This window comes from Momordica charantia (genome assembly GCF_013281855.1).
Source record: "Momordica charantia cultivar OHB3-1 chromosome 8 unlocalized genomic scaffold, Mcharantia_2.0 BLBB01000008.1, whole genome shotgun sequence".
Classification (NCBI taxonomy): Eukaryota; Viridiplantae; Streptophyta; class Magnoliopsida; order Cucurbitales; family Cucurbitaceae; genus Momordica; species Momordica charantia.
Genome location: NW_028275166.1, coordinates 9,100,482 through 9,125,220, shown reverse-complemented (window position 1 = coordinate 9,125,220; position 24,739 = coordinate 9,100,482). Strand labels below are relative to the sequence as shown.

The 24,739-nt window shown below is 34.2% G+C and overlaps 3 protein-coding genes across 5 annotated transcripts; 2 read left to right on the top strand and 1 right to left on the bottom strand.

Annotated features, from left to right (window-relative positions):
* Positions 1-938: 938 nt before the first annotated feature.
* On the top strand, positions 939-11,419 carry BGAL17 (beta-galactosidase 17). 3 transcript variants are annotated; one of them, XM_022292557.2, is made up of 19 exons: positions 945-1,226; positions 2,009-2,113; positions 2,307-2,502; positions 3,166-3,254; positions 4,126-4,206; positions 4,927-5,021; positions 5,423-5,493; positions 5,653-5,743; positions 5,825-5,942; positions 6,020-6,115; positions 6,233-6,281; positions 7,683-7,870; positions 7,961-8,038; positions 8,213-8,359; positions 8,877-8,927; positions 9,073-9,241; positions 10,115-10,260; positions 10,362-10,427; positions 11,064-11,419. In XM_022292557.2, the coding sequence occupies exons 1-19, from the start codon at positions 1,041-1,043 to the stop codon at positions 11,175-11,177; spliced, it is 2,136 nt and encodes a 711-aa protein (XP_022148249.1). In that variant the 5' UTR covers positions 945-1,040; the 3' UTR covers positions 11,178-11,419. The 3 variants fall into 3 exon arrangements, 2 of the variants coding, with proteins under 2 accessions (XP_022148250.1, XP_022148249.1); XR_002602240.2 differs by lacking the exons at positions 10,362-10,427; positions 11,064-11,419 and adding an exon at positions 9,350-10,005 and having other exon boundaries at positions 939-1,226; positions 10,115-10,252; XM_022292558.2 differs by lacking the exons at positions 10,362-10,427; positions 11,064-11,419 and having other exon boundaries at positions 939-1,226; positions 9,350-10,254.
* Positions 11,420-13,856: 2,437 nt separating this feature from the next.
* Positions 13,857-16,716, top strand: MED9 (mediator of RNA polymerase II transcription subunit-like protein). Its single transcript, XM_022292407.2, has 6 exons — positions 13,857-14,459; positions 14,550-14,612; positions 14,713-14,793; positions 15,251-15,309; positions 15,398-15,480; positions 16,412-16,716. Exons 1-5 carry the CDS (start codon positions 14,004-14,006, stop codon positions 15,453-15,455), a joined length of 717 nt encoding a protein of 238 aa, XP_022148099.1. The 5' UTR covers positions 13,857-14,003; the 3' UTR covers positions 15,456-15,480; positions 16,412-16,716.
* A 156-nt stretch (positions 16,717-16,872) lies between these two features.
* On the bottom strand, positions 16,873-19,260 carry LOC111016857 (Pentatricopeptide repeat (PPR-like) superfamily protein). The gene has a single exon (XM_022292403.2). It carries the CDS (start codon positions 19,151-19,153, stop codon positions 17,027-17,029), a length of 2,127 nt encoding a protein of 708 aa, XP_022148095.1. The 5' UTR covers positions 19,154-19,260; the 3' UTR covers positions 16,873-17,026.
* Positions 19,261-24,739: the final 5,479 nt, after the last annotated feature.

Here is a 24,739-nt window from a genome sequence, read left to right as displayed (position 1 = left end):
TGTTCTTTTTTCTTTTATTTTTTCCACTGACAAAATGAAAATGATGATATAATGTCAAAATGCATTTTGTTATGAAAATTATTTGTCTCTCTCTTTACAAAGATTTTGGTAAAAATGATTGGAAAAATATTTTGGAGATGCTAAGCATAGATAAGGAAGGTTTATATCTCGACTTTGTAACATCACCCGATTGGAGTTCAAAGTTGCAAATCTAATAGTATATTTCTCCAAAAAGAAAAACTCTAAGAATTTATTTCTAAAATTTATTGTATCCCTCATAAAATACCTTTTAATATTGGTAAAATAAAGTAAATCATCATGTCAACCTCTTGTCTCAAAGAGAGTAGAAAAATGTAAAAAATATGTCTATATATAGAAATAATTAGTTTTACGTATCCATGATAATAATTTTGTAGCGAATCTGAGCATAATTTAACTAGTTAAGACATAAATTATCGATTAAAAGGGAAAGCTTCTTATCTCTATTTCCACATATTATTCAACTAAAAAATCCTTTTATAGAATTTAGACCAAAGAAAAACTTAGATTCCAATTATATCAACAATATTGCATAAACACCCTATGGTTTTTGTCAAAAGAAAAAGGAAACCTATTGGGGAATTTGACCCAAGTGGCCATGAGGCCTATTTATAGATGGGCCAGCCTACATGTTTAGGCCCACTTTCTAACCTTTTGATAGATGATGCTATTTGTTTTTCCTGCAACTATCCTTTATTTTAAATCTGTATAATTACCGATTGAACCTAATTTAGAGTCAAGACAGTATCTACAGTAAAAAAAAAGATAAGATGGTGAGTTTGAATTTCTATCCAACGTGCCGCCATAGTTCAAATTCCTATACCATACCAATCTTCTACTAAAAGAAATTAAACTGCAGAATAATGGATATAAACTGTTAAAAAAACCATAACTAAAGAGTATAATGGAGCTATATGAGGAGGAAAAAAAGAGAATTACAAGAGAGTTATAGTTAACAGTTATAGAATGTTGGAACCAAAAACAAAATCAAATTTTGTTGAATGAATTACAGTTCTAAGCTTTCAGCCATGGCAAGAAGACATGTGAGAGCTTCTCTCTTCTTCCTCCTCATCCTCTCGCTTACATCTTTTGGAGTGATCGTTCCAGTATTTGCTCCGCTCCCTTCACTGCACTCTTCCTCCCACCACCTCTCCCGCCATCACCATGCTCGTTCTAAATTCAACAAGGTTGCTAGATTTTCTTCCCGCAATGTAGTGTTTAATTTTCCTTCTCGACTTCATTACTTTATCAGTTATTCATCTAGGTAAGTGTCTATTAGTTGTTTTGGCATTTATGAAATTCCTGGGTGTACTATTACCCTTTTTCGCGGATCCCAAATTTGCTTAGTACTGAACTTGAATCGGGTTTGTATGGCCGATTATGTTCTATTGCGATTACGAGGAAGTCAAGAATATATTTCTGTTTTGGTTGGTAGGTTGATTACGTATTGGATTTACATGATGTCCCAGGTGTTTTGAGCCCTTGAAGAAGCAAGTGTTATTAAACCCTTTTGAATACTTTCCTGGAATTTGGGTCGTGAATCTGTAACTTGAACTTTTCAGCAAGTAATTTGAAGTAAGCCGGGTTGTGAAACATACGGGTCGTATTGCATGATGACTGCAATAAATTAGGGACGAGGCCACGTTATATGAAGATGGCGTTTCCCCTTGAATTTCTATAATTTAAAAAATCTAGATATTGTGGAATAATTTGTTTTCGTTGGGCGTAGTTTGACTCCATTAACAGAAGGAATTATTTCATAATTAACTTTTTAATTTTAGTAATTATAAACGCAAATATTTGTTGAATATATATAATCTTTGTTTGTACAAATAAAGATCTTTGCCCCTCCTCGTAAAAATTTGAGGCCGGCCTCATCTTTGCACTTAACGTTTACATTTTAAGATGAAGTGGCAGTGTTCAGCATTTCTCAATCTCAAGCAGTTGGGTAATTTGTAATTTGTATCAGGTTAATACTAGAAAGTTTGAGATTGATGATGACATGTTTTGGAAAGATGGTAAGCCATTCCAGATTATTGGTGGCGACTTGCATTACTTTCGAGTTCTTCCCGAGGTATTTGTTCTGCACTTATTCCTATCCTTGTAATAGAGTAATAGTATAACGTGGATGTAAATGCTCTCAGTTATGGGCATTCTATCAATTTATCCTCTTGCATAAAGTTGTCCTGAAGATCTAGACCTTAAAAACTTTGCTTTATTTTCTTCCACATTACTTGTTATGATGTGAAACTATGTTACACTTGCAGTACTGGGAAGACAGGCTGCTTAGAGCAAAGGCATTGGGTTTAAACACGATCCAAACTTACATCCCCTGGAATCTGCATGAGCCAAAGCCTGGAAATTTCACATTTACTGGGATTGCAGACATAGTATCGTTTCTCCAACTCTGTAAGAAGCTAGATTTTCTAGTTTTGCTCCGGGCAGGGCCTTATATATGTGCAGGTACATTCTCATTGTCATTAATTTTTGTCCAAACAGTTCAAAGTTGTATTTTGGTTCAGAAGGAGCACGCTCTTCTTTCTTGTGAAGCCTAGTGTCTTCTCCCCAGTATTTTGCACATATTTTAGGAAGGTCATAAACCTATTTTTTGTTATCTATTGGCCATGCCGTTTGATCCTTGCCTTTATGACTTCTTTTGCTATAAATTTTTCTATCTGTATACATACTGATTTTTAAAAACAAAATGCTATTGATTTGATGTACAACTCTTTATGGCGAGACTAAAAAATTTCATCAATTCGAGTGATATTCTTTAGGGTTGAAACTTAAAACTGAGATTACTATTTGACCAATCGACCTTAAAATATTTAGTTATCTGAAACTCATGAGATATTTAAGATCTTAGTATGCTCAATGGTTTTTGGATCCATGATAGCTTGGTTGAACTAAAAGGACCATACCACTATATCAAATCTATGAAACTCTCGAGATTTTTAATAGTCTTGGTCTAGCATACAGCTTTCAGTCTGTACAACTACGGTCTTCTTAATTGGTTCGGAGGACTCTATTCATTAACAATTTTGTTTCCATGACCTGAATATTGTTAATGATGATACAATTGCAATATTGATAATCATACAGTGAAAAAGAATCTTATTGTTGCAGAGTGGGATTTAGGGGGTTTTCCTGCTTGGTTGCTTACCAAAAATCCTGTTCCTAGACTAAGATCCTCAGATCCTGGTTACCTCCAATGGGTATGTGTTTTTTATTATACTCTTACAAGTAAGTTGAGAACAATCTATTAGTTCAACACATGATACCGAGATGAATCAGTATTATGCTTGTATGTAACCTTTTCTTGGGTGTTTACTTGATGCTTTAATAATTTTATGAGAAATTTGTGTTCTTATGATTTGGTTGGAAAATATGTTCCGAGTGCTGAAAAATTGTAGGAAGATAAACGTACTTGCAATATATTAGGTTTATGATACTTTATTCTGTTGAGTTAAAAGGTCTGGTGTAACCTTCAACACCCCTATTATATAACTTCGTGTGGTTCTTATTTGAATCTCTGTTCCAATTATATTCATGCTTTGGTTCCTTTTTTTGATAACATATATAGTTCTTCCCTTCTTGTTATTTCAATTTTCTTTCTTAATATTTCTGTCCCTGTGATAATTCAGTAAATGTCAACTTCAATTGTAAAACAAGTTAAAGCCATTTATGAAAATGGTCGTCTCATTTACATTTAGTATTCATGCCTCATAAATTTTTATACAGCTGGAAAGATTTGGGTTAGGAAATATCATATATACTATATTCATGGATACTAAAGACTCATGTTGAGGCTCTTGTCTTATACATTGAACTACTTTCATGAACAAATTCTTTTATTGTGCGATAGTTTCATATATGAGCAGATTTTGCATTAGAAAAGTGTAAAATTGAAAGCCAATCCTTCCAGCTGCCCAAGTTCGTTAACTTGTTAAAGAAGTGTCTTATGCTTCAGATTTGCTTGCTTGGTGCATATGTTTTGGGCTCTTACTTTCTCTTCATTTGTTTGCATACCCATCCTCTGTTCAAGATTCTATTTTTTTCTTAATATTTAGTACAAACTGTTTATAGGTTGAAAGATGGTGGTGGATTATTCTTCCAAAGATAGCTCCCCTTCTTTACAACAATGGAGGTCCTATTATAATGGTCCAGGTATGTAAAATTATTATTTTTGGCATAGCTTCTCATAATTAGTGTATATAAATTGGATGGATTGTCTATGTACATTGTTGACTAAGGACTTTCTAGGCACTGTCCTACAAGACTGGAAACATTCTGTATTTTCTTTTAGGTATCCTTTAGGGTTGTCTTCTGGTCCTCTTTCACTCTTCATGCACCAAATTCAGTTTCCGTGACTAGAAAAGGAAAAATAAAAAGAAAAGGAAAGAGGTCAAGGCTTTATTGGCTACTAATACCTCTTGCAGTCTAGTATAACTGATGTAGTTATACTTTCGAATCTAATTAGCAGTCTTGAAAACGTAAGACAACATGACTGACTATTATGGTCTTATCTGTACTTGAGAGAATGAGAATATGAAATAATGATGTTGAAAATATTGAACTCATATTTCGCGAAAGGATTCCTTATATCCAGTGACGAGGCCAAGCATTAATATATATATTTACACATACAGATATTACAAATTTTATAGACATATTGTTTTATTGTTCTTTATCATTACTGCTTTTTATGGTTAATGACCTGAAACTGTTTTGGTTAAGCTATCCTGATTCCTAAATACTAAATACATCAAATTTGTTGGTTCATAGTTCTCTACCTTGTTCGGTTCAAATGATAATTTTATTTTTTATTTTGAACATCCTCTGGTTGTACAAATTGCACTTAGAGCCCCAGAGGGACTGTTTTGACAGATTGAAAATGAATTTGGCTCATATGGAGATGATCAAGCTTACCTTCACCATTTGGTTACGTTGGCAAGAGGCTACCTTGGGGATGAAGTAATTCTGTAAGCTGTTCTGATTATCCAAAGTTATGTTCATTGTTTGAAATAATACTTTCAGCTAAATGATGCAAAATAACAATGATAAATTCTCACACTTTCGGATTTTTGAGTTGAACAAGGTTACTTATACTTGTCTTTGTTATGCTTCTTGTGGCTACAGAATTTTATTTACAAGCTGGTAACCTAGGAATACTTAATTGGTTTATCAAATAGGCCTTGATTTGCATCTAAATTCATGGTTCAGATGGATGCTCATGAATGAGGACAAGATTTTGCTTGCATATTGAGATTTCACTATTTCTTATATTAATAATGTAGTCTGATTATCTATAATTTTTATTTTAAGCATGTTTGCTGTCTTCCACAACTAACTGTTGTGAAATTAACCTATGAATGATGTTTAGGTATACTACAGATGGAGGTACTAGGGAAACTCTTGAGAAAGGAACCATTCGTGGGGATGCTGTCTTTTCGGGTAAATTCATAATCAGAATATGTTTAGTTTTCTAACATGACCACTGCTTTTATCTTTTCTTCTTCCTCCTTCTTTAGTTTTATGAGAAAATAACAATATGATATCGTCCTTGGTCCTGTATTTGACCTCACCTCACCCAGCCTTATTGCCACTGTGTAGCTGTTGACTTTTCAACTGGTGAAAGGCCTTGGCCTATTTTTAATTTACAGAAGAAGTTCAATGCCCCCGGAAAATCTCCACCTCTTTCTGCGTGAGTGCCATGTTCTTAAAATTTGCCTCTTTTAACTAATAATAAAATTTTAAGTTCTTTAAAAAGTTTTTATCTGTTTAGAGAGTTCTACACAGGATGGCTTACGCACTGGGGAGAAAATATTGCAACAACTGATGCCGACTCTACAGCAGCTGCGTTGAGTGAAATTTTGGCAGGGAAAGGATCAGCCGTGCTTTATGTATGTCTTGAAATATCTAAACTGTAGCTCCTCCTTTATTGCCATTTCAAAAAACTATTTCATCTTTTCCATTTTAGATGGCTCATGGTGGAACAAATTTTGGATTTTATAATGGAGCGAATACAGGTGGTGATGTGTTGGATTACAAGCCTGATCTTACTTCTTATGATTATGTAAGGATGATATTAATATTGCTTTCCTATTTCTTTTTCACTTATTTTGTTCCTTTTAATTCTACTCATCTGCATAATTGTGAAACGTAAATTTTAAGTTACGGCTGCATTTTTCAGGATGCACCAATTAAGGAATCTGGTGACATTGACAATGCTAAATATAAAGGTTATTTTCTCCAATGTCTCTTTTTCTTTATCTGTGCATTTTTTTTTTGGATGAACCACATTTACTTTTCCCCTCTTGTAATGTCTCAACTAACCAAACTAGGATAGAGAGTGGCTCCAGGGGACCCCAACCCATTTCAATCAAATTATGGGGTCCATAAATTCTCTTTGAAATTACTCTTTCCCTGTAACTTGACATCACTGGCAGATAATTTTATTTCCTTTCTAGGAAGTTGTTCCTATTTTTGGTTTGACGTAGTTGAGTGAGAAGTGGGCTAGGCGTTGAAGCATGTTGCATTTATTTATAACTGTAGAGACTAAGGTTGGAGAGAATCCAATGTGATGTATTCTCATTATTAAAGTCTATATATATAGATAAATATACAAGGTTGATCTAATCCTATAAGGAGAAGGTAAATGACAAATTAATATTAATACAAGAATATAAAATATACTAATATATACTCTAACAATAACAATGGATGATGAAAGTGCTTGAATTTAGTGGCCATGGACAATTCGCCACCTCCTTCCTCATTAAAGACATCCACCAAACAGACAACTTCCTCTCTGTACAGTGCTATCTGGAAAGATCACTACCCAAAGAAGATAAAGTTCTCCCTATGTGAAACTAGTCTCAATGCTATCAATACACAGGAAAAGCTCCAAAGACGTATGCCCTTCATCAATATTTCTCCTCACTGGTGCACTTTATGCAAAAAAACATGACGAATCTAGTGGCCATGTGTTTGTCTCTTGTGATTTAGCCTCAAGTTATTGGCAAAAGCTCCTTTCTCTTTTTGGATGGTCGACGGCTTTACCTACCGATTTATCAATGCTTCTGGACTATACCCTAACCGGTCACCCCTTCAAAAAGAAGAAACTTTGCTTATGGCTTCATTTTGTTCGGGCGTTTCTTTGAACGATTGGGTTGGAAAGAAATCAAAGAATCTTCCAAGATAAGGAGCGTCCTCCACATCTCTTATTTGATTCCATAGTTTTCTTAGTGATATCTTGGTGTAAATGCTCCCCTATATTTCATCACTATAGTTTTGCCTCTCTCTTATCTAATTAGAGAGCTTTTTTGTAGCCCAATTTGGGCCCCTTTTGTTATCATATTTCATATATCAATGAAATAGTTTCTTGTTCTACAAAAAAAGAAGTGCTTGGATTTAGATTTAAACAAACTTATGCTTTATTTATTTATCCTCGCATTTTGTTAATTTTTAGATGAGTGACATGGAAGGAGTAGAAGTTCAATAATCATATCATTTCCACTTCAAGCTGCATATTTATAGGAATTATTTGTCGATGATACCCTTTTACAAGATTGTTAGGTTCCTGACAGTATTACTCTCTTGCTGTTTCAAATTTCTAACTTCCAGTGATTTAATGATTTTAGCAATTCGAAGGGTTATACAGCACTACAGTGGAGCATTACTTCCTTCGGTTCCTTCTAATATTGAAAAGATAGGTTATGGACCGATTCACTTGCAGAAAAGTGCATTCTTGTTTGATATGATTCATATGATAGATCCACTTGATGTGGCTACATCTGAAGAACCACTGCCAATGGAATCTGTTGATCAGGTAGGTTGGAATGTGCCACTCCTGTCTTGAATGGCTCAAGGTTGTTGAAATGCCTAATGCTTAGAAGCTAAATGTTTTTTGTTTGTTCAGAGTTTTGGATTTCTGTTATATGCAACTGAATATGCGGCCAAGGATAATGGAGATGGACACATTTTATTTATACCAGAGGTGCAGAACTATTCAAGCATTTCTGCTTTATTTTGATTTTTTAGAAACTTTGCTTGAATTGCTTCTTTTCTAACTAGAGCACTAGTTTTGATATAAACTTCTTGATTCAGTAGTTTGAAATTCATGAATAACCAGTAGCTTGTACTAGACCGACTTATCTACAAGAATTTGCAGATTCATGATCGAGCACAAGTGTTCTTCTCTTGCTCTTCTAAAAACAATGGTGCAAGGCCAACTCCTGCCGGAATTATTGAAAGATGGTCAAACCGACGACTTAACCTGCCAAATACGAGATGCGATGCAAATACCTTATATATTTTGGTACCAGCGTCTCACCTACCTCTGACACTTTTTTTTTTTTTTGGCAAACATGAGCAATTTGGGCTGAATTGTTGTCTATTCTATCGTTGTTATGCCATTGTTAAGAGTTATTGTAGACTATAAATTGCTTGATGGGCAAACATGAAGAATTGCGCTTAGTTGTTCTTGATCCTATTCTTGTCATGCCATTGTTAAGAATTAATGCAAATGACTAAATTTACCCTACCAATAGCTAAAATTTTGACATTAGTCGTGATTTACTTCAATATGAACTAAGAAAATCCTACGCTCAAATCTTTGCATTATTATTTTAAAAAATCATTAAATGAATGAATAGATCCTAATGCCTATTCTAACAAAGTGATTCAATGAAATTGGCTATTATTATAGTAAAGATAATCTATGGTTCTATATTCAGGACGAAAGGGTAGTTATTGATAATCTTTTTCCTAGCTCATCTTTAAATTCTGATTTTGTTATTCATCTAATGTACGGTATTAATTGATACGTTCTTTAGGTTGAGAATATGGGTCGCATAAACTATGGACGCTACTTGTTTGACAGGAAGGTAAACTAACTAAGAGATGAACTTTGTACCTGGGTTATGGTCTTATTTAGCACAGTTGCTCCTGAGCAAGGAGGAGAAACAGGCAATCCTTTTATTTTTCTTTGGTTTTTATTTTATGACTGGTCTTTCTTGCTTGCTCTTTCAGGGCATCTTATCATCTGTTTACTTGGACGACCGAATTCTATATGGATGGAAAATGTTCTCAATTCCTTTCAACAACCTGAATGAGATTCCGAGATTCAATTCTTTCTCTCGGATTGCACATTCTGTACTCCACAAAACCATAGCACGCAGAGAGTTAGAAGTCAAGTCCGGTATGATTTATGAAACAAAACTGCATTAGAAATAAAGGTTGATCTGATGTTCTGCGTGTGCCTTGCTTACTCTTTTCCCCTCATCTCAAATATGCTTCATTTTTCGAGGTTTCACTTTTGATCCCTGAGGTCTGGACTTGGAAGCTATTTTATCCTGAGTTTATAAAACCATCATTTTTGGTCCGGGGGATTTAAATTTAGTGTCAACTCGGTCTTTGAAATTTTAAAAGTTACATGTTTGGTCATCGAAGTTTGAATTTAGTTTCTAATTGGTCCCTAAAGATTGGTGTTAGTTTCTAACTAGTCTCTAAGTTAAGTTGACCGTTAGTTGATCAATGACATTCTTCATTCTATTTTACCTAAGTGGAAAAGTCTAGTCGACATGTGTTAACAATCACATTAGGTCAACTCAATTTAGGGACCTATTCGAAACCAAACTCCTCGAGAACTAATTTAAAACTAAATTCAGATTTCAGGCATCAAGTATGTCACTTTCAAAACTTAGGACAAAATAAAAATTGAATTTAATTCTCAGGGACCAAAAGTGATGGTTTTTAAGCTCCCAAGGGGACGGCGCTGTTAGCAAGGACTTGGGATCTCTTGGTCATACCGGTTTAGAGGTCTCAAGTTTGAACATTCGGGTGAACTTAATACCAAAAACTCTTGATGTCTTCTGGGTTCGAGCCTTGAGGCGGGTTTGAGTGCCTCCGGGTATAGGGGAGTAAAGCTCTGACTCCCGGTTATCAGAAAAAAAGAAAGAAAAAGTAATGGTTTTTAAACTTAGGGACTAAATAGAAACCAAATCCAAATCTCAAGACCAAAAATGTATTTTACCCTATATATAATTTACGTTTATTTGTTATTCTTCTCCAGGTAACTTCTCGAGCGAACCAACACTCTACACTGGTTATTTTTATGTAGACAAAGTGAACCTCAGAAAAGATACATTCCTATCCTTTGCTGGATGGACTAAAGGGATTGCATTTGTGAATGAATTTAATCTCGGAAGGTTTTGGCCGGTAAACTAGTGTCCCTTTTTGTGTCCAATCAAATCTCTAGGATGACTAAAATAGTGTAAGCTTCGTTTTCATCCCAGCATTTATCAATGATGATTTTGCAGGTAGTAGGACCACAATGCAACCTATATGTTCCTGCTCCAATACTTCGCCTTGGGAAGAATGTTTTGGTATGAAATTTTTGTATATTTCTATTACAAAATTGCTCATAAACCTGCTAAATCATGTTTTAACCAAACAAAAAGTTAAAAAATGCTCAAACCTAACCACAAAATATCTGACCCTACCTAAAAAATCAAGCATGTAAAATACTCGACAACAAATGTCGAAATTCAACTTAAAAGCATTGAAAAACTGGTACTTAAAAAATAACTTCTATCTAGTCGGCATCCAATAGAGTGCTCATAGGCTTTCACAAATCTTCACAAAAGTAAAAATTTAACTAATTGAAGGTTCCGTATGAAATTAGAAATTAAAAGCTAAGGTCCCGTTTCAGACCCATTTCATTTTTAGTTCTGTTTTTGAAAATTATGCTCGATTCCCCACATTTTCTTTTGTATGTTATCATCTTTTTTAAAAACACATTCAAGTTCTTAGCCAAATTTGATAAACAAAAATAAGTTGTTACGATCTACTTTTTAAAAGCAGGAAACAAAAAACAAAATGGTTATCTAAGTAAAAAGAGATTTGAAACTAGCTGGAACAAGTTTACTTGATAACTATACGCAATTTTGTTTATCTGTTGCCCATTGGCCTATTTTTGCACTAAAAATCTCACATTGAATAGTACACTATTACTGGTACAGGTGATAGTTGAGTTAGAATCTCCAAATCCTGAGGTTGTTGTACACTCTGTTGATCAGCCAGACTTCAGCTGTGGTTCTTCCAAGTCAAACTTATCTCAGCTTTTAAAGGTATAGCCTTAAAGCAGCCATGGAAAGTGGAAACAGGGAAATTTATGATGAAATACTTGAATCGTTTGGGGACTTATCAAATTCCACAGTGAGTTCTATCTGTAATTGGGATTGTATCAAGAGTGAGTTTTTTACTATCATTTTTCAGAAAGGGTGAAAGTTATTATGATCATTGAGGGATCTAGGAGGAACATATAAGCTATATTCATGAAGAATATATTACTAATCTCCACTAAATTTGAGGTTTAGATTTGTCCTCCTTTTTACTTATTTTGATTATAATACAAATTTAGTCATTAATATCAATTTCGTTTGTATACTTTTAAAAAAATTATTATCCATTTTAGAAATTAAAACTTACAAGTAGTATATACCGTTAGTAAATGTAATATTAATTATTTTTAATACAATCAATTTGGTGATTAGAGATGAAGGATTGAACTTTAGACCTTTAGAAAATGAGTAAAATAATTTTTTTTTTTAGTAAAACAAGTGGGTGGGAGATTCGAATTCATGACTCTTGATGACATATGTCAATTACCGTTATTCTAAGTTCATGTTGGCAAAATGAGTAAGATGTTTACCCGTTAAGTTATTCTTATGTTAAAGCTAATATAAACATTTAATTGTCTGAGCTAAAAAATAGATTCTTGATTCTCATGTAAATTTGCTTTTTTTTTTTTTTTTTATTTTGTCGACCAATTCACAATTGATTTTTCTATATGTTTCTATGTATAAAATCAAAACTAATTATCAGTTTCAATTTTCTGTCATCTATGAAATTTGTACTAGCGAAATTTTTTTGTTAGAGATAGGTTATGACGTTCAACTTTGATTTTTTCTCTTTTTTTTTTTGAGTAGGGTGGGGTGATTCGAAGATTTTTTTTATCAGAGACAAGTGTCAATTATAGTTGAGCTTAGTTCAGTTGATTAAAACATAATTTCAAGTCGTACATGAGAGGGTAAAAAAAAAAAAACTTAACTTGTAGAAGAGGGTAAAAAAAAAAATTTAATTTAGAGACAAATCAGATTTCTAAAATAAAAAATGGATTTTAACCTAAATCTGTTGGGACATATCTACCGATTAATATATATATCTAGCACAAGTGAGTTCGAATAAAAAAGAAAAAAAAAACTCTGTAACTGTGGTTTTTAATTTTTTTTTTCACACTGAATTTAGGTAAATTGGCTCAAATGACTTTCATGAGTTTTTGGAATGCTCAAATAACCTCCACTTTCAAAATGTGCTTGATGACCCAGTTTAATATTTAATTGAATTTAAAAAGAAATGAAATTACACTATTACTCCTCTGTTCAAAAAATCAAACCATTTATCAGACGTCTCTTTCTCTTTTCCTTCTCTGTTCAAAATCGCTTCTGTTTCATCTTCTCCGTTCGAAATCACTTTCGTTCCATCTCCTTCTCCGTTAATTTTTGTTCTTTTCCATTGATTTGAATGCTAGAGCTTCGATTTCCATCGCTGTTGAGGAGTTTAATGTTTTATTTTTCCATCGATTCTGTTTTCCGGTGTTTGGATGAACGAATACAAGAATTACATTGCATAGATTTAAGTTTGTTTCTTGTGTATTTCATATTTTGAAAAATAGGAAAACTGATTACTGTTTGTGTGTTCCTTGTTCTTGATTCTTGAGTATATTATTATGTCAACTTTGAGGTCTCTAGTCTCTGTGTGTGAGGATGTGAGATTTATTTAAAATATTTGTGGTGGGAGGTTGAAGAAGAAGGGCAAACTCGCGCGAAGTGAGATGGACCTCGAGCGAGGTTGAAGAAATTTGTTCTTTCGCTCAAGGTTTGTTAAGTTTCTGTCAAAATTCTCGGGAATGACCTCGGGCGAGGTTGAGCCCGAGGTAATTGAAAGACACTCAACCTCGAGCGATGTTTGGAAGAAATTTCAAACCTTGTTCGAGGTTCTAGTAGGCCTCTGAAAAATTTCCCGAGTGTAGTCTCGCCCGAGGACTTTTCCAGATGCTTAGAAACCTCGAGCAAGGATTGACATTTGAAAGTCGCTCGAGAGTTTGTGCTCTCTGTTATTTTTCTTGGGTTCGACCTCGGGCTCAACCTCAAGGTAACCTCGAGGTTGAGTCTTTTCAAATACCTCGGGCGGAACCTCGCCCGAGGTCGAACCCGAGAAAAATAACAGAGGATTAACAAGAGTGACGTTCCTTCTTCTTTTTCAACCTGCCACCACACAACTGAACTATATCAACGTAACATCTCACAGACCTCAATTTCAACAGAACAATAACAAAGGAAAATCAACAAATAACATGGAATGAAAAAAATTATAATCGGACAACGAAATCGACGGAAAAATACCTAATAGATGCATTAACATTCATGTATTCATTCATCTACACACGTGAAAACAGAATCGACGGAAAAAAACCATTCAACTCCTCAACACACAAAAAACGAAGCCCTAACCATTCAAATCGACGGAGCAATGTAAAAGAAACGAAACTTACCTCGATGATTAATCAATTTCTTTCACTTTGTTTCAACACGAATTGCCAAGAAAAAGCGGAAGCGAAAATGGAGAGAAAAGAGAGCAAACAGTTTGATTTTTTGAACTAAGGACAGTACTGTCATTTTTCCTAGGTCATTTGAGCACATTTTGAATGGGTGGGTTATTTGAGCCTCCCATAAACTTTTGAAGGTGATTTGAGTCGATATCGGTTAAAATTAGAATAATAGTTGCTGACATTTTCCTGGACCCGACGATTCGTCTCAGAGTTTTGTGTGTCGATCTGAGTCCGTGGAGAACTGAACGGAGCTCCGGCAAATTCTCAAATTCCTCGAATCTTGGGCGATATGGATTTCTCTGGAGGTGGAAACTGGAGCATGATCCCCAATATCCCCACTCTCAGCAACTCTTCTAATCTTTCCAACCAGGAATCCCTCTATCTCCAACAGCAGCAATTTTCTCTCCAGCAACAACAGCCCTTTCACCACCAACAGCAGCAATTTCAGCCCCAATTGCAACCCCAACAGTTTCAGCAGCAGCAGCCCTCCCCCCAATTTCAGCAGCAACAGCCCTCGCCCCAAATCCAGCCGCAGCAACCCTCGCCCCAATTCCAGCAGCAATTGCAACCCCAACATTTTCCCCAGCAGCAGCAACAGCAACAGCAGTATCATTTTCAACAACAGCAGCAACAGCAACAGCAGCGGCTTCTTCAACAGCAACAGCAACAGCAGCAGCAGCAGCAGCAGCAGCAGCAACAATATCATCAACACCAATCTCTGGCCTCGCATTTTCATCTATTTCACGTGATGCCTACGAAAACCCTAAATTTCAAATGTTCTATAAGCTCTGTATTTTGTATTCATTGGTATTTTTGAATGTTTCATGTGTTGAAGCTAGTGGAGAAATTAGCGGATGCAATTGAGAACGGAGCTAGAGATCAACAATCGGACGCATTGGTATAATTATCGATTTAACTTTTTTTTTTCTTCCCGAAGATCAATTATGCCATCGTTCCCTCTAATAATCGATACTGTAATTCTTGTAACGTTTTGGAAGGTCAACGATCTGAATAACCATTTTGAAAAGTGCCAGCAACTACTAAACTCGATATCTGGATCACTCAGCTCAAAGGCTATGGTAAGTTGGAACTCCATTTCGCTTTTACTACATGTATTCTCCATGTGTTTGATATAAAAAATCTGTAATTGCAAATGAGATATACCAAACTTATTGAAGTATAGATATTTATTACTACTTCAAGCACCATCACGACTTGGGATGATATTTGACCTCAGTTTTTCATTTTTTGAAATTTTGTTTCATTAATGTCTAAATGTTAGAGATGGTGGTTTCTAAGAAAAAAGGTTCAAGTAGGACATACAACTCTTGTTTGGAAAGAGATGAAGTTGGATGTAAATTGTAACCAGTTAACTCTTTTAGTATCGTGTTCACACCATTAACCTATGGACTGCTTTTGTGCAGCTCACCAGGGTACAAAGAGATGTCTCATTTTCCTCTTCTTTTGCACATTGTTTTTGTTAATGATATGATTTATTTTTGAAAAAGTGAGGATTTTTTCATTTTTTGGTTGCAGACAGTAGATGGACAGAAGAAAAAGCTGGAAGAACACAAACAGTTGTTAAATCATCGAAGGTATAGTGGTAACCATTTTGTAACTTTGATTTGCATTAAATTATACTTATTCATCGATGTCCTAATTAATGATTCTCAATTCAAATAGGGAACTAATTGGCAAGTATAAGAACTCTGTTGAAGAGCTTGTCAAGGGTGACCATTAGCCACTTCTCACCCATTCCTCATTGGGTAATGCTTTAACTTATATGTACTGCAAAATATATCCCCTGTTTCCTTTCTGTTTATCTCAATGGTCTGAAATTTTTGGCTTTCTTTTTCTTTTTCATGGTCATCATTCTGCTAAATGGTTCAGTTCTGGGGTTGAATTTGAAAACTGATTTTTAGCAAAGAAATCCAAACATACCAAAACTTCGATTGATTGTACAAATTTTCTGTCTTTAGCAATGGAAAGACCAGATTTTGTGCGTTCACAACATTATATCATATATTGTTTAGTGTCTCCTCATGATGACGTGAAAGAACATATGGATTACTGTCTGTTGTGGATTCTGTCTTATAAATTCTTATGTTCTGAACCATCGTGAGTTGGTCTAGTGGCTAGTGGTCAATAAGGACCAATGTAAATAGTAAATGGTTTAGTAAATGGTTTAGAGGGTATGTTTAAAACCATGGTAGCCACCTACATAGGATTTATCTTATGTTCGGTTAGAAAAGGGCGTTCTCTATTTTGTACCATCCCCTTTCTTATTCCCGTTCGATGTACCCTTTTCTCGTCTAAAAGGGGTTCAAAGCTGCAAACTACTGATCATCCTAGATTGTCTTTATCGATCCATATTTATTGCTCTTGGATTTCTTAGGCGTTACTTGCAATTGCTGCATACATAGTTCACTCTTCGCGAACAGATTTTGCATTTTGGAATGCAAGAAAAAGGAATGTACAATTACATTTATGAGAGATTTTCTTGATAAGGTCGAACACTTGTATATGGTTAGAGTTGACCTCTTGTTTTGAAAACCTCCAATAATTCAACGCCATGGGTGCTCTTTTTCAATTTTGGTTCCAATTCATTTGAATTGAAACTTGCATTTACGAAATGTATCATTTCTGTTCTTTCCCTCAAACTTGTTCCACTGACTGATCTGTTCTACACTATTTCAGGCCTGGCTAGCACAAATCACCTGTTTTGAAGAGATGCAAAAAAGCTATTCACCGAGTCTTGCAATTTCATGGAGGGGCATTTTATGTGTAATCAGGCTCCTGCATTTCCCAACATGATGATTCATCATTCGCAGTTGAATTCAATCTTCTCCACTCTCTTAAGTGCTACCAGACACGACTTTTTCTGGAAATTCAGTTACCTATAATTATCTTGTACAGTTATTCACAGTTAACAGCTAAAATTAATGACAGTGAAAGCTTTCTCCAGTTTATCATTTCTTTAAATGTTAAATTTGGATTGACTATTGATTGGTGCAAGTTTCTTCAAGTTTTTACTTATTTTCATCTTCTTATTTGTTGAATGGTGCATATTCCTTTAAGTTTCATTAATTTAAAGATCTTTCAAAATCTTAAGAGTGAAAATATCGAGTTTTTAAAGGTTAGAACAGATAAAACTTCACTGGTAATCTATGCACCAAAGAAATTCATAAGAATATCACCATCTCTCCTAAATCAATCTGTAATATCATGTTTTCCCTTTCTATTTCTTTGATGTTCATTCATACTGAGAGAGCTTTAGAACATAAGATTTCAGTAATGTTTTTCTTGAACATTCTATTCAATAATACTATCATCAAAATCATGACCTTCTATCTGAAGAGCCAAATCATGAAGAATTTCATCAACTTTCTCTAGACCTTCTATTGAGTTTCCTGCTTTGAACATATAAACCTTCTTCTTCACCTCAATCCAGCTACGCCCAGGAACTATCATTAAGCCCTTCGTCCTGGCCAAGATCCTCACCCTTGCAGAATCCTCCCATCTAGAGCATGCAGCAAATATATTTGAGAGCAACATATGGCTCCCTATGATCTCGGAATTCAGATTGGAAATTTGTAGGGCAGTCTCTTCTGCAATGTCTGTATCTTTGTGCATTCTGCAAGAGTTGAGAAGAGCACTCCAGACATAAGCATTGGGTTGAATTGGCATGCCTTTGACTATGTTACTTGCTTCTTCAATGAGACCAGCACGACCGAGAAGATCGACCATGCACGCATAGTGCTCCATCTGAGGTTTGATCCTGAAGTTTTGTAGCATCTGATCAAAAAGCCAACGGCCTTCAGCAACAAGACCAGCATGACTACAAGCAGATAGCGCAGCAATAAAGGTGACATCATCTGGTATAAATCCAGATTTAATCATCTGATCAAAAGCTGTAAGAGCATCTTTACCAAGTCCATGAAATCCATATCCTGCAATCATTGAGTTCCATGAGATCAAATCTCGATTTTCAAGTTTTTCGAACACTAAACAACCTGGCTTGAAATTTCCACATTTCGTATACATGTTAATCAATCCGTTTCCTACCAATATGTTATCATCCATCAGAGCTCTAATCACGTGACCATGCATTTCCCTACCAAGATTCAGAGCTGCCAGCATTGCACAAACTGAAAAAACACTAGATATCGTCACTGAATTCGCTTTAACATCTGCAAGCTGCATTTGACGAAAAACTTCCAAAGATTCTTCTCCTAGTCCCTTGGAAGCAAATCCACAAATGACAGCACTCCAAGTTATGACGTTCGGTTTCATCTCTGGATAGACATCCATTTTCTCCAGCTGAGAAAACACTTCAAAAGCCTTGTCACATAAACCAGATTCAGCATAGGAGGAAATGAGAGCGTTCCAACTCACAAGATTCTTCACTTCCATCTCATGAAATAACTTCTCTGCATCTCTTATGTCTCCTCCTTTTCCATATACAGTTATAAGTGCGTTTTTGGCGAACAAATAATCTTCAAAACCTCCCTTTATTATATACCCATGAATCATCTGACCCCTATCCAATGTAGCTAAATCAGCACAAACAGATAACACCACAGCAAGCATTTCAGCAGTGGCACCAATACCTTTCATCCTCATCCTGCTAAACAAGGCCATGGTTCCTTCAAGATGACCACACCGAGCATGACTAGACAACAACGAAGTCCAAGTTACAGGGTTCGGTTCAACCCCTTCTGACTCCATTTTAAGGAACATCCTAGAAGCACCATCAACATCATAATTATAGGCAAAACCAGAAACCATAGTGTTCCAAGAAACTACACTTTTAAGGCGCATTTTATCAAACACTTTCTGGGCATCACCCATTCGTCCGAGCTTGGCATACATTCCGATCAATTCATTCACAACATGCAAATGATTTTGGAATCCAAATTGCACAACATGGCAATGAAGATTCTTACACAAGTTGAAACTACCCAAGTTGGAAGAAGCCCTCAGAACCAGAGGAAAAGTAAACCCATCCCCCAAAACCCCTAATCTTCTCATTTTCCCATAAAGTTGAAGCACTTCTCCGCAGTACCCATGGGAGACATTTGCTCTTATAATCGAATTCCATAAGAGCAAGTTCGACAAGCCTTCAAATGGCGCAGTATCAAACACTTTCCGGGCATCGAAAACAAGCCCAGAACGGGCGTAGACGGATACAAGCCGGGCGGCGACGAACGCCGAGCAACACGCGCCGGTGACAACGGTTGCAGAATGAACTTGTTTGCAATGTTGAGTCCCGCTACATTGCCGAAGAAGATGATCAAAGGAATCAAGGAGCTCGTCATACGTGATTGAGAAGAGATGGGATTTGAAATAGAACCGAAAATGAAAGGGGAAATTGATTGAGGATTGGGGAAAACAAAAGGAAGCTGATTTGAATCGCTGATAAGAAGAAGCATACAGCATGAATTGAAAATGCGCAAGATTTGGGGTCTGTCATTCAAGTTTCGAAGGGTTTAGGGTTTTGCTTTGAAACTATACAAATTCGACATTGGCGCGCGCTTGATTGTCGGCATTGTTATAATTTCGTGAATAAAGAAGAAAAACGACATGTCGGATAAACGCACAATTTTAAGATTAGAAAGGTTCTATCATAGTAATCATGTTGGATTTTCAATATTGAACTAATTACTTCGATTATTGATGATTACGGTGGTAGACACGTCATCTTCAATAAAATATATGAACGTTTTTTCCATTGGAACTTTGATGTTTTTCTTGTAAATTTCAAGTTTGATGAATATAAAACTTGGCTGTGTTTTTTTTTTTTTGAAACAAAAACTTGAATGTGTTAAAGTTAGGCACATATTAGCTTTGATAAATTTTTTCATGCCATCTGAGGACGTTGTTATGAGAAAATTCAATTTAAATTTAGAGAGTTGGGAGAAGAAAAAAAAATTGTCCTATCTCTCAAATCTTGGATGCCACGCTCCATATGTTTGCAGAGTAAAACGAAAGAGATAATATTCAAGAGTAAAAGATTAGACCATTGACTTTTATTATGGTAATAATTAAATGTCTTATATACTTAAACTATGCTTTTGATTGACTTGGTTTCTAAGGTGTGACACAACACAAAACATTTATTAAAATGGATAAGAAGGGGCAACAACAAAAAATGTGAAAGTATTGCATAACAATAAATCAAGGAAAAAAAAAACCAATCTAAGTTTCCTAGCCTAACAATTGATGAGATTTGTCATGCCCATCCAAAGAAGTAGGAGCGACCGCAACTATCCCATAAAAAACCCCACAAAATCATATCCCAAATCAAATATGAATGGTGTTCCTTCAACCGTTTTTCTATTAAATATATCCTAAAGAATCTAGGCTCATTTGATAATTCTTCAAACATTCAATAAAAACTTGACAAGTTTGTCTCATCACATGTCTACTTTATGAATTTGATTGTAAAGATATTGATTATCAACGACATAAAAAGTATGGTGGACGGATATATGATAAGAAGACCAGTCAAGTTTGATTTCAAATCTTCACAAGCATCTGAATTGACCACGGGAATGCAAAACTCTTTCAATTCTTTAGTTTTCTTACATGTATCTCGGACAAAATCATTCGACACCTTTGTCTTTGGATCTATAATATTGACTACGACCGAACAAACAAATAAAATTACAAAAACAAGAATAGGGGATAGATCCTGAAAACATAAGGAGATAAAATTAGGGTTTGATTTATTAAAAAAAATTTGAACTTGGAATACAATATGATGCTTATATAGGTCATTAACCCTAAATATGAAAAGACAAATCTACCCTCAAAGACAAATAATAATAATGACAAAAATATTTATGCTAACATTTCCCCGAAACTCACGATGCTACAGCAATGAGCATTGAGAGTTTGTCAGATAAATAACGAAAGTGCGAAGCGGAGTGTGCCTTGGTAAACATATCAGCAATTTGTAGATCACCAACCCAATCAGCATCAGAGTAAGCACACAACTCTAAAGAGAACGTGGAGGGGAGCAAAAGGCTTTAAAATTGAGTGCCTCGAAGGCATCTGAGAATACGAAGAACAGCAAGACCAATGAAATGTAGTAGGAGCAGTGACAAACTGACTAACCACATGAACCGCATGTGCAATGTCTGGACGAGTCACAATTAGATAGACCAAGCTACCAACAATAGTACGATACAAACTGGAATCTAACAAAGGAACACCATCCGACGAAGAATATCGGGCATTGGACTCTAGAGGAGTATTAACAGTCTTGTTGTCAGTGATACGCGCACGATCAAACAAATAAGCTATATACTTCGATTGAGATGAGAGATAACTTTTTGGAGAATAAGCAACCTCAATACCAAGAAAGTAATGTAACATGCTCAAGTCTTTCATAACAAAACAACAAGAGGGATCAGACTTTAAAGATTCTATTTCATCACAATCATCACCAGTAATAATCATGTCATCAACATACAATGACAAGAGGTTGGCAGATTCCCTCGGAAAACTTGTTCTTCTACTGTACGAAAAGCATGGCGGGGTATATAAATGTTGTATATATTTATATAGATGACATTTTCTTATGATCCATTTGATACCTTTTCCGTTTCTCGTTTCCAATTTTCTTAACAAATCTAGATATTTTGCAACTAACCAATGTTTCTTGTTTCCCATTTTTTAGGAACATTCTCAAAATTATATAGAAATTCTGGAAACCATCGTAACAAGTTTTTTCTTTCTTATTCACATTTCCAATTTGTTCCAAAACATAAATAAAAATATTGTTTTTATCATACTTGAAATAATATATATATATATATATATATATTTGACTATTTGAATACAAAAGTAAAATATTCTTATTATAAACAATAATCTTTTTATTAAAAATGTATTTAATATCCAAATCTATTAACTATTAAATGGATTCTGAACAACTAGAAAGATAAAACATATAAATTGATATTTAATAAACAAAAAAAAGTTCCAAACAAATTAATAATTGGATAAAATATCTTCGCATTATTGATTAAAGTTGACATTAATCATGCTCTAAAAATTGAGCATGACAAATATAGACCGTTTTCTTTAGTTATAATCATATTAGAATGTATTATAGGAATCGAGCATTCAGGATCTTTTACTAATAGATCGTGTAATATATAATCGTGGTCTAAATCAAAATTTGTAGTAGTGTATCTTGAAATTATATCAAATAATATATACAAATTATACCCATTACCAGTGGCGGATGCAGAAATTTTGTTGGGGGCGCTCGATATTGAGCAACTATTTGTTATTATACCAAGATTTGTCCATAAATTTTTCTAAATTAATTATATAAAATATCTATCCAAACTACTCTTACTTTTTATTTATCGAGATGATAACCCATCAATAACATCTCTATTTAGATTTCAAATTAAATCTACAATAACATTAGTAAAAATTAAAACATAATATAATAATAATTATAGATACAAAATTAGAAAATTTATCTTTTATCTTTGTGTTTTCATTTTTAAAATTGAAATAATTTATGATTTTCTTCCTCTTCACCACTCACGAAAATTTGAATAGGGAAAATAATATAGGAAAATCATGAATAAAAAAAAATTAGATAAACATTTACGGAAAAAAAAACGGTCAGTACGGCTCGAGTCCCTTCTGGGACCAACGTGCATCCGCCCCTACCCATTAGTGTTCATGCAAATTAACATAGAAGATTAAGTTTAATTTTGACATAAGGGATCAAAGTGATGAATTAATTTTGTTGTTTTTTTTAGTACAACATATTGGAGAGGGATTCGAACTCACAACCTGTTAGTTTGAGATATATGTCAATTACCGTCGCTGAGCTATGTTCGTTTTGACGATGAATTAATGTTGTTTGAGACACGCCTACAACAAAAATGAAGAAATGGTAAGAGGTTTCGATTTATTGGTGTTCTCGGCATAGTCATCAACCAAACCCTCCTCGTTGTCTTCAAATAATCATTGATTCATATCCTTAATTACAATTAAATTCCAAATGGACAGTCTTTGTGGTGCTTATCAAAGAAGCAAATTAATCACAACCAATTACAACCAAATCGAAATATCCGATTATGATCTTTGGTTCTAGTTCTTCAAGGAGTGTGACATATATATGGAAGCAGAGACTTCATTTTTTGAGATGGGCTCACCGTATTCCAAGACAGTAACATATATGTATGAGCTTCGGGCATTACCAGAAACTAAGCTGCTTCACCTTTCCAAAATCGTAATACAACAATATGATCGGAGATATAGTTAAGCAAGTATCAAGTGACGGTGTCTCTCGGACGAATATGGAGGAGCTACTCTATTAGATATCTAATATATTATGAATTAAATTTATCCGATCCATTAGCTTAAACTTTTAGGTTGAGTAGTAGTTTATTCATTCTTATGATAGTATCAAAGCGAGAAGTCGTGTATTCGAACTCTTGCATTGCCGTTTCCTCCCCATTTATTATGATTTCTACTTGTTGGGTTAATGATGTAGTTGAACTAAGAGGGTGGATGGAATGGTCAGGGACAACGATAAGCCTGCTGTTTTATGTCGAATACAACAAAATGGGTTTGGGAGTTGACAGTTCTCAACAAGTAAAATAGCTCGGTTACTACATGTTGCACAACGAAGATGAAACCTCAAGATTTACTACTGAAAACTTCATTTATGGATTTGTATGACTAAACTTCATTTATGGATTTGTATGACTACCATAAATTGGTATACCTTTTAGAACTGGTTTGCATGCAGAGTACTAGCTGACTAATTGTGCTGGCCTAGCTAGGCTTATTATGTGGTCATTTATATAAAACATTATGTTAGAAAGTATAATTTGAGCACTATTATTCTTTACTTTTTTGGTTTAAGTATTAATTAATATTACTGTTTTATTATATTAAAAATGAATAGATAGAAAAGTTAAAAGATGAACATATATAAAAGAGACTCTAATTTCAACATGTACTTTAAATACAACTATATTGTCAAAGGCGATACATAGTTGAAAAGCGAATCAATTTTAAAAAATAAATTAGACGAAATTGAACTGAGTAAAAAAATAGAGAAAATGAAAACAAAATTAAAAATGAATGAAAAAAGATGAATAAATCTTTACGTAGGACTAAGTTGTTCAATAACTGTTTCAAGACTAAACAATTTGATAATAACACGAACTTTACATAATTTTTTAGACAATTTCTCATTTCCCGCCTTGATTTCCCATGTTTTTATTTAATTTCTAGTTAATATTACCAAATTCATTCATGGTACCAAATGACCTATTGTTTAATATACTATTAGAAGGGTAATATTTTCTTTTTTAAATTAATTAGAAGGGTAATAGTAATACTTTAATAAATAAAAGGATATTATAATATAATATGGATCAAGTGCTCTTCAAATTTGTAATTATCTAATCATTAATCACTTAAATATTCTTTAAGGTATATATTCTTTGTAGTGCTTATCAAATAAGCAAAATATTCCTTAAGGCATATATATATGAGAAGGTAACTATAAAAGAATATATAATATTTAATACACATTTGAATATGAATTTGGAGAGACATCACTAATTATTGCTAACTACTTGAACACTTTTAGAAGAGGGAAGTCTGCGACATCTCTATTTCTTTTAAAGAATTATAGTTAAATTGAACTAGAAATATAATGTAATATTATTTAAAAGAAAGGAATATTTCTCAAAATTTAGTATATTACCGTCGATTTTTAAAATATGGTAATTGTTCCCAACTTTATTTCTTCCATATATTTAGAAGTAATTTCATTTGTTTGGAAAGATTAAGATGTGAAAAAATGATAGGTACAAAAAAAGAGTGATTTTTAGTGTATATATAGATGTCAAGGTCGAGAAATGGTGCCACACAACAGAAAACTCAAAACTCTTATTAATTAAAACGGAATAGAAAATGCAACAACTAAAAATGTAAATTATTGCATATAATAGCAAACCAATTTAAAGTTCATAA

Bases quoted from the DNA above. Each gene is read 5' to 3' on its own strand.
- BGAL17 (XM_022292557.2), top strand. From the start codon at position 1,041: ATGAATTACAGTTCTAAGCTTTCAGCCATGGCAAGAAGACATGTGAGA. The intron at 2,114-2,306 runs GTATTTGTTCTG...TTACACTTGCAG, and splicing joins ACTTTCGAGTTCTTCCCGAG to TACTGGGAAGACAGGCTGCT. The intron at 4,207-4,926 runs GTATGTAAAATT...CTGTTTTGACAG, and splicing joins GTCCTATTATAATGGTCCAG to ATTGAAAATGAATTTGGCTC.
- MED9 (XM_022292407.2), top strand. From the start codon at position 14,004: ATGGATTTCTCTGGAGGTGGAAACTGGAGCATGATCCCCAATATCCCC. The intron at 14,460-14,549 runs GTGATGCCTACG...CATGTGTTGAAG, and splicing joins CGCATTTTCATCTATTTCAC to CTAGTGGAGAAATTAGCGGA. The intron at 14,794-15,250 runs GTAAGTTGGAAC...TTTTGGTTGCAG, and splicing joins CACTCAGCTCAAAGGCTATG to ACAGTAGATGGACAGAAGAA.
- LOC111016857 (XM_022292403.2), bottom strand. From the start codon at position 19,153: ATGCTGTATGCTTCTTCTTATCAGCGATTCAAATCAGCTTCCTTTTGT.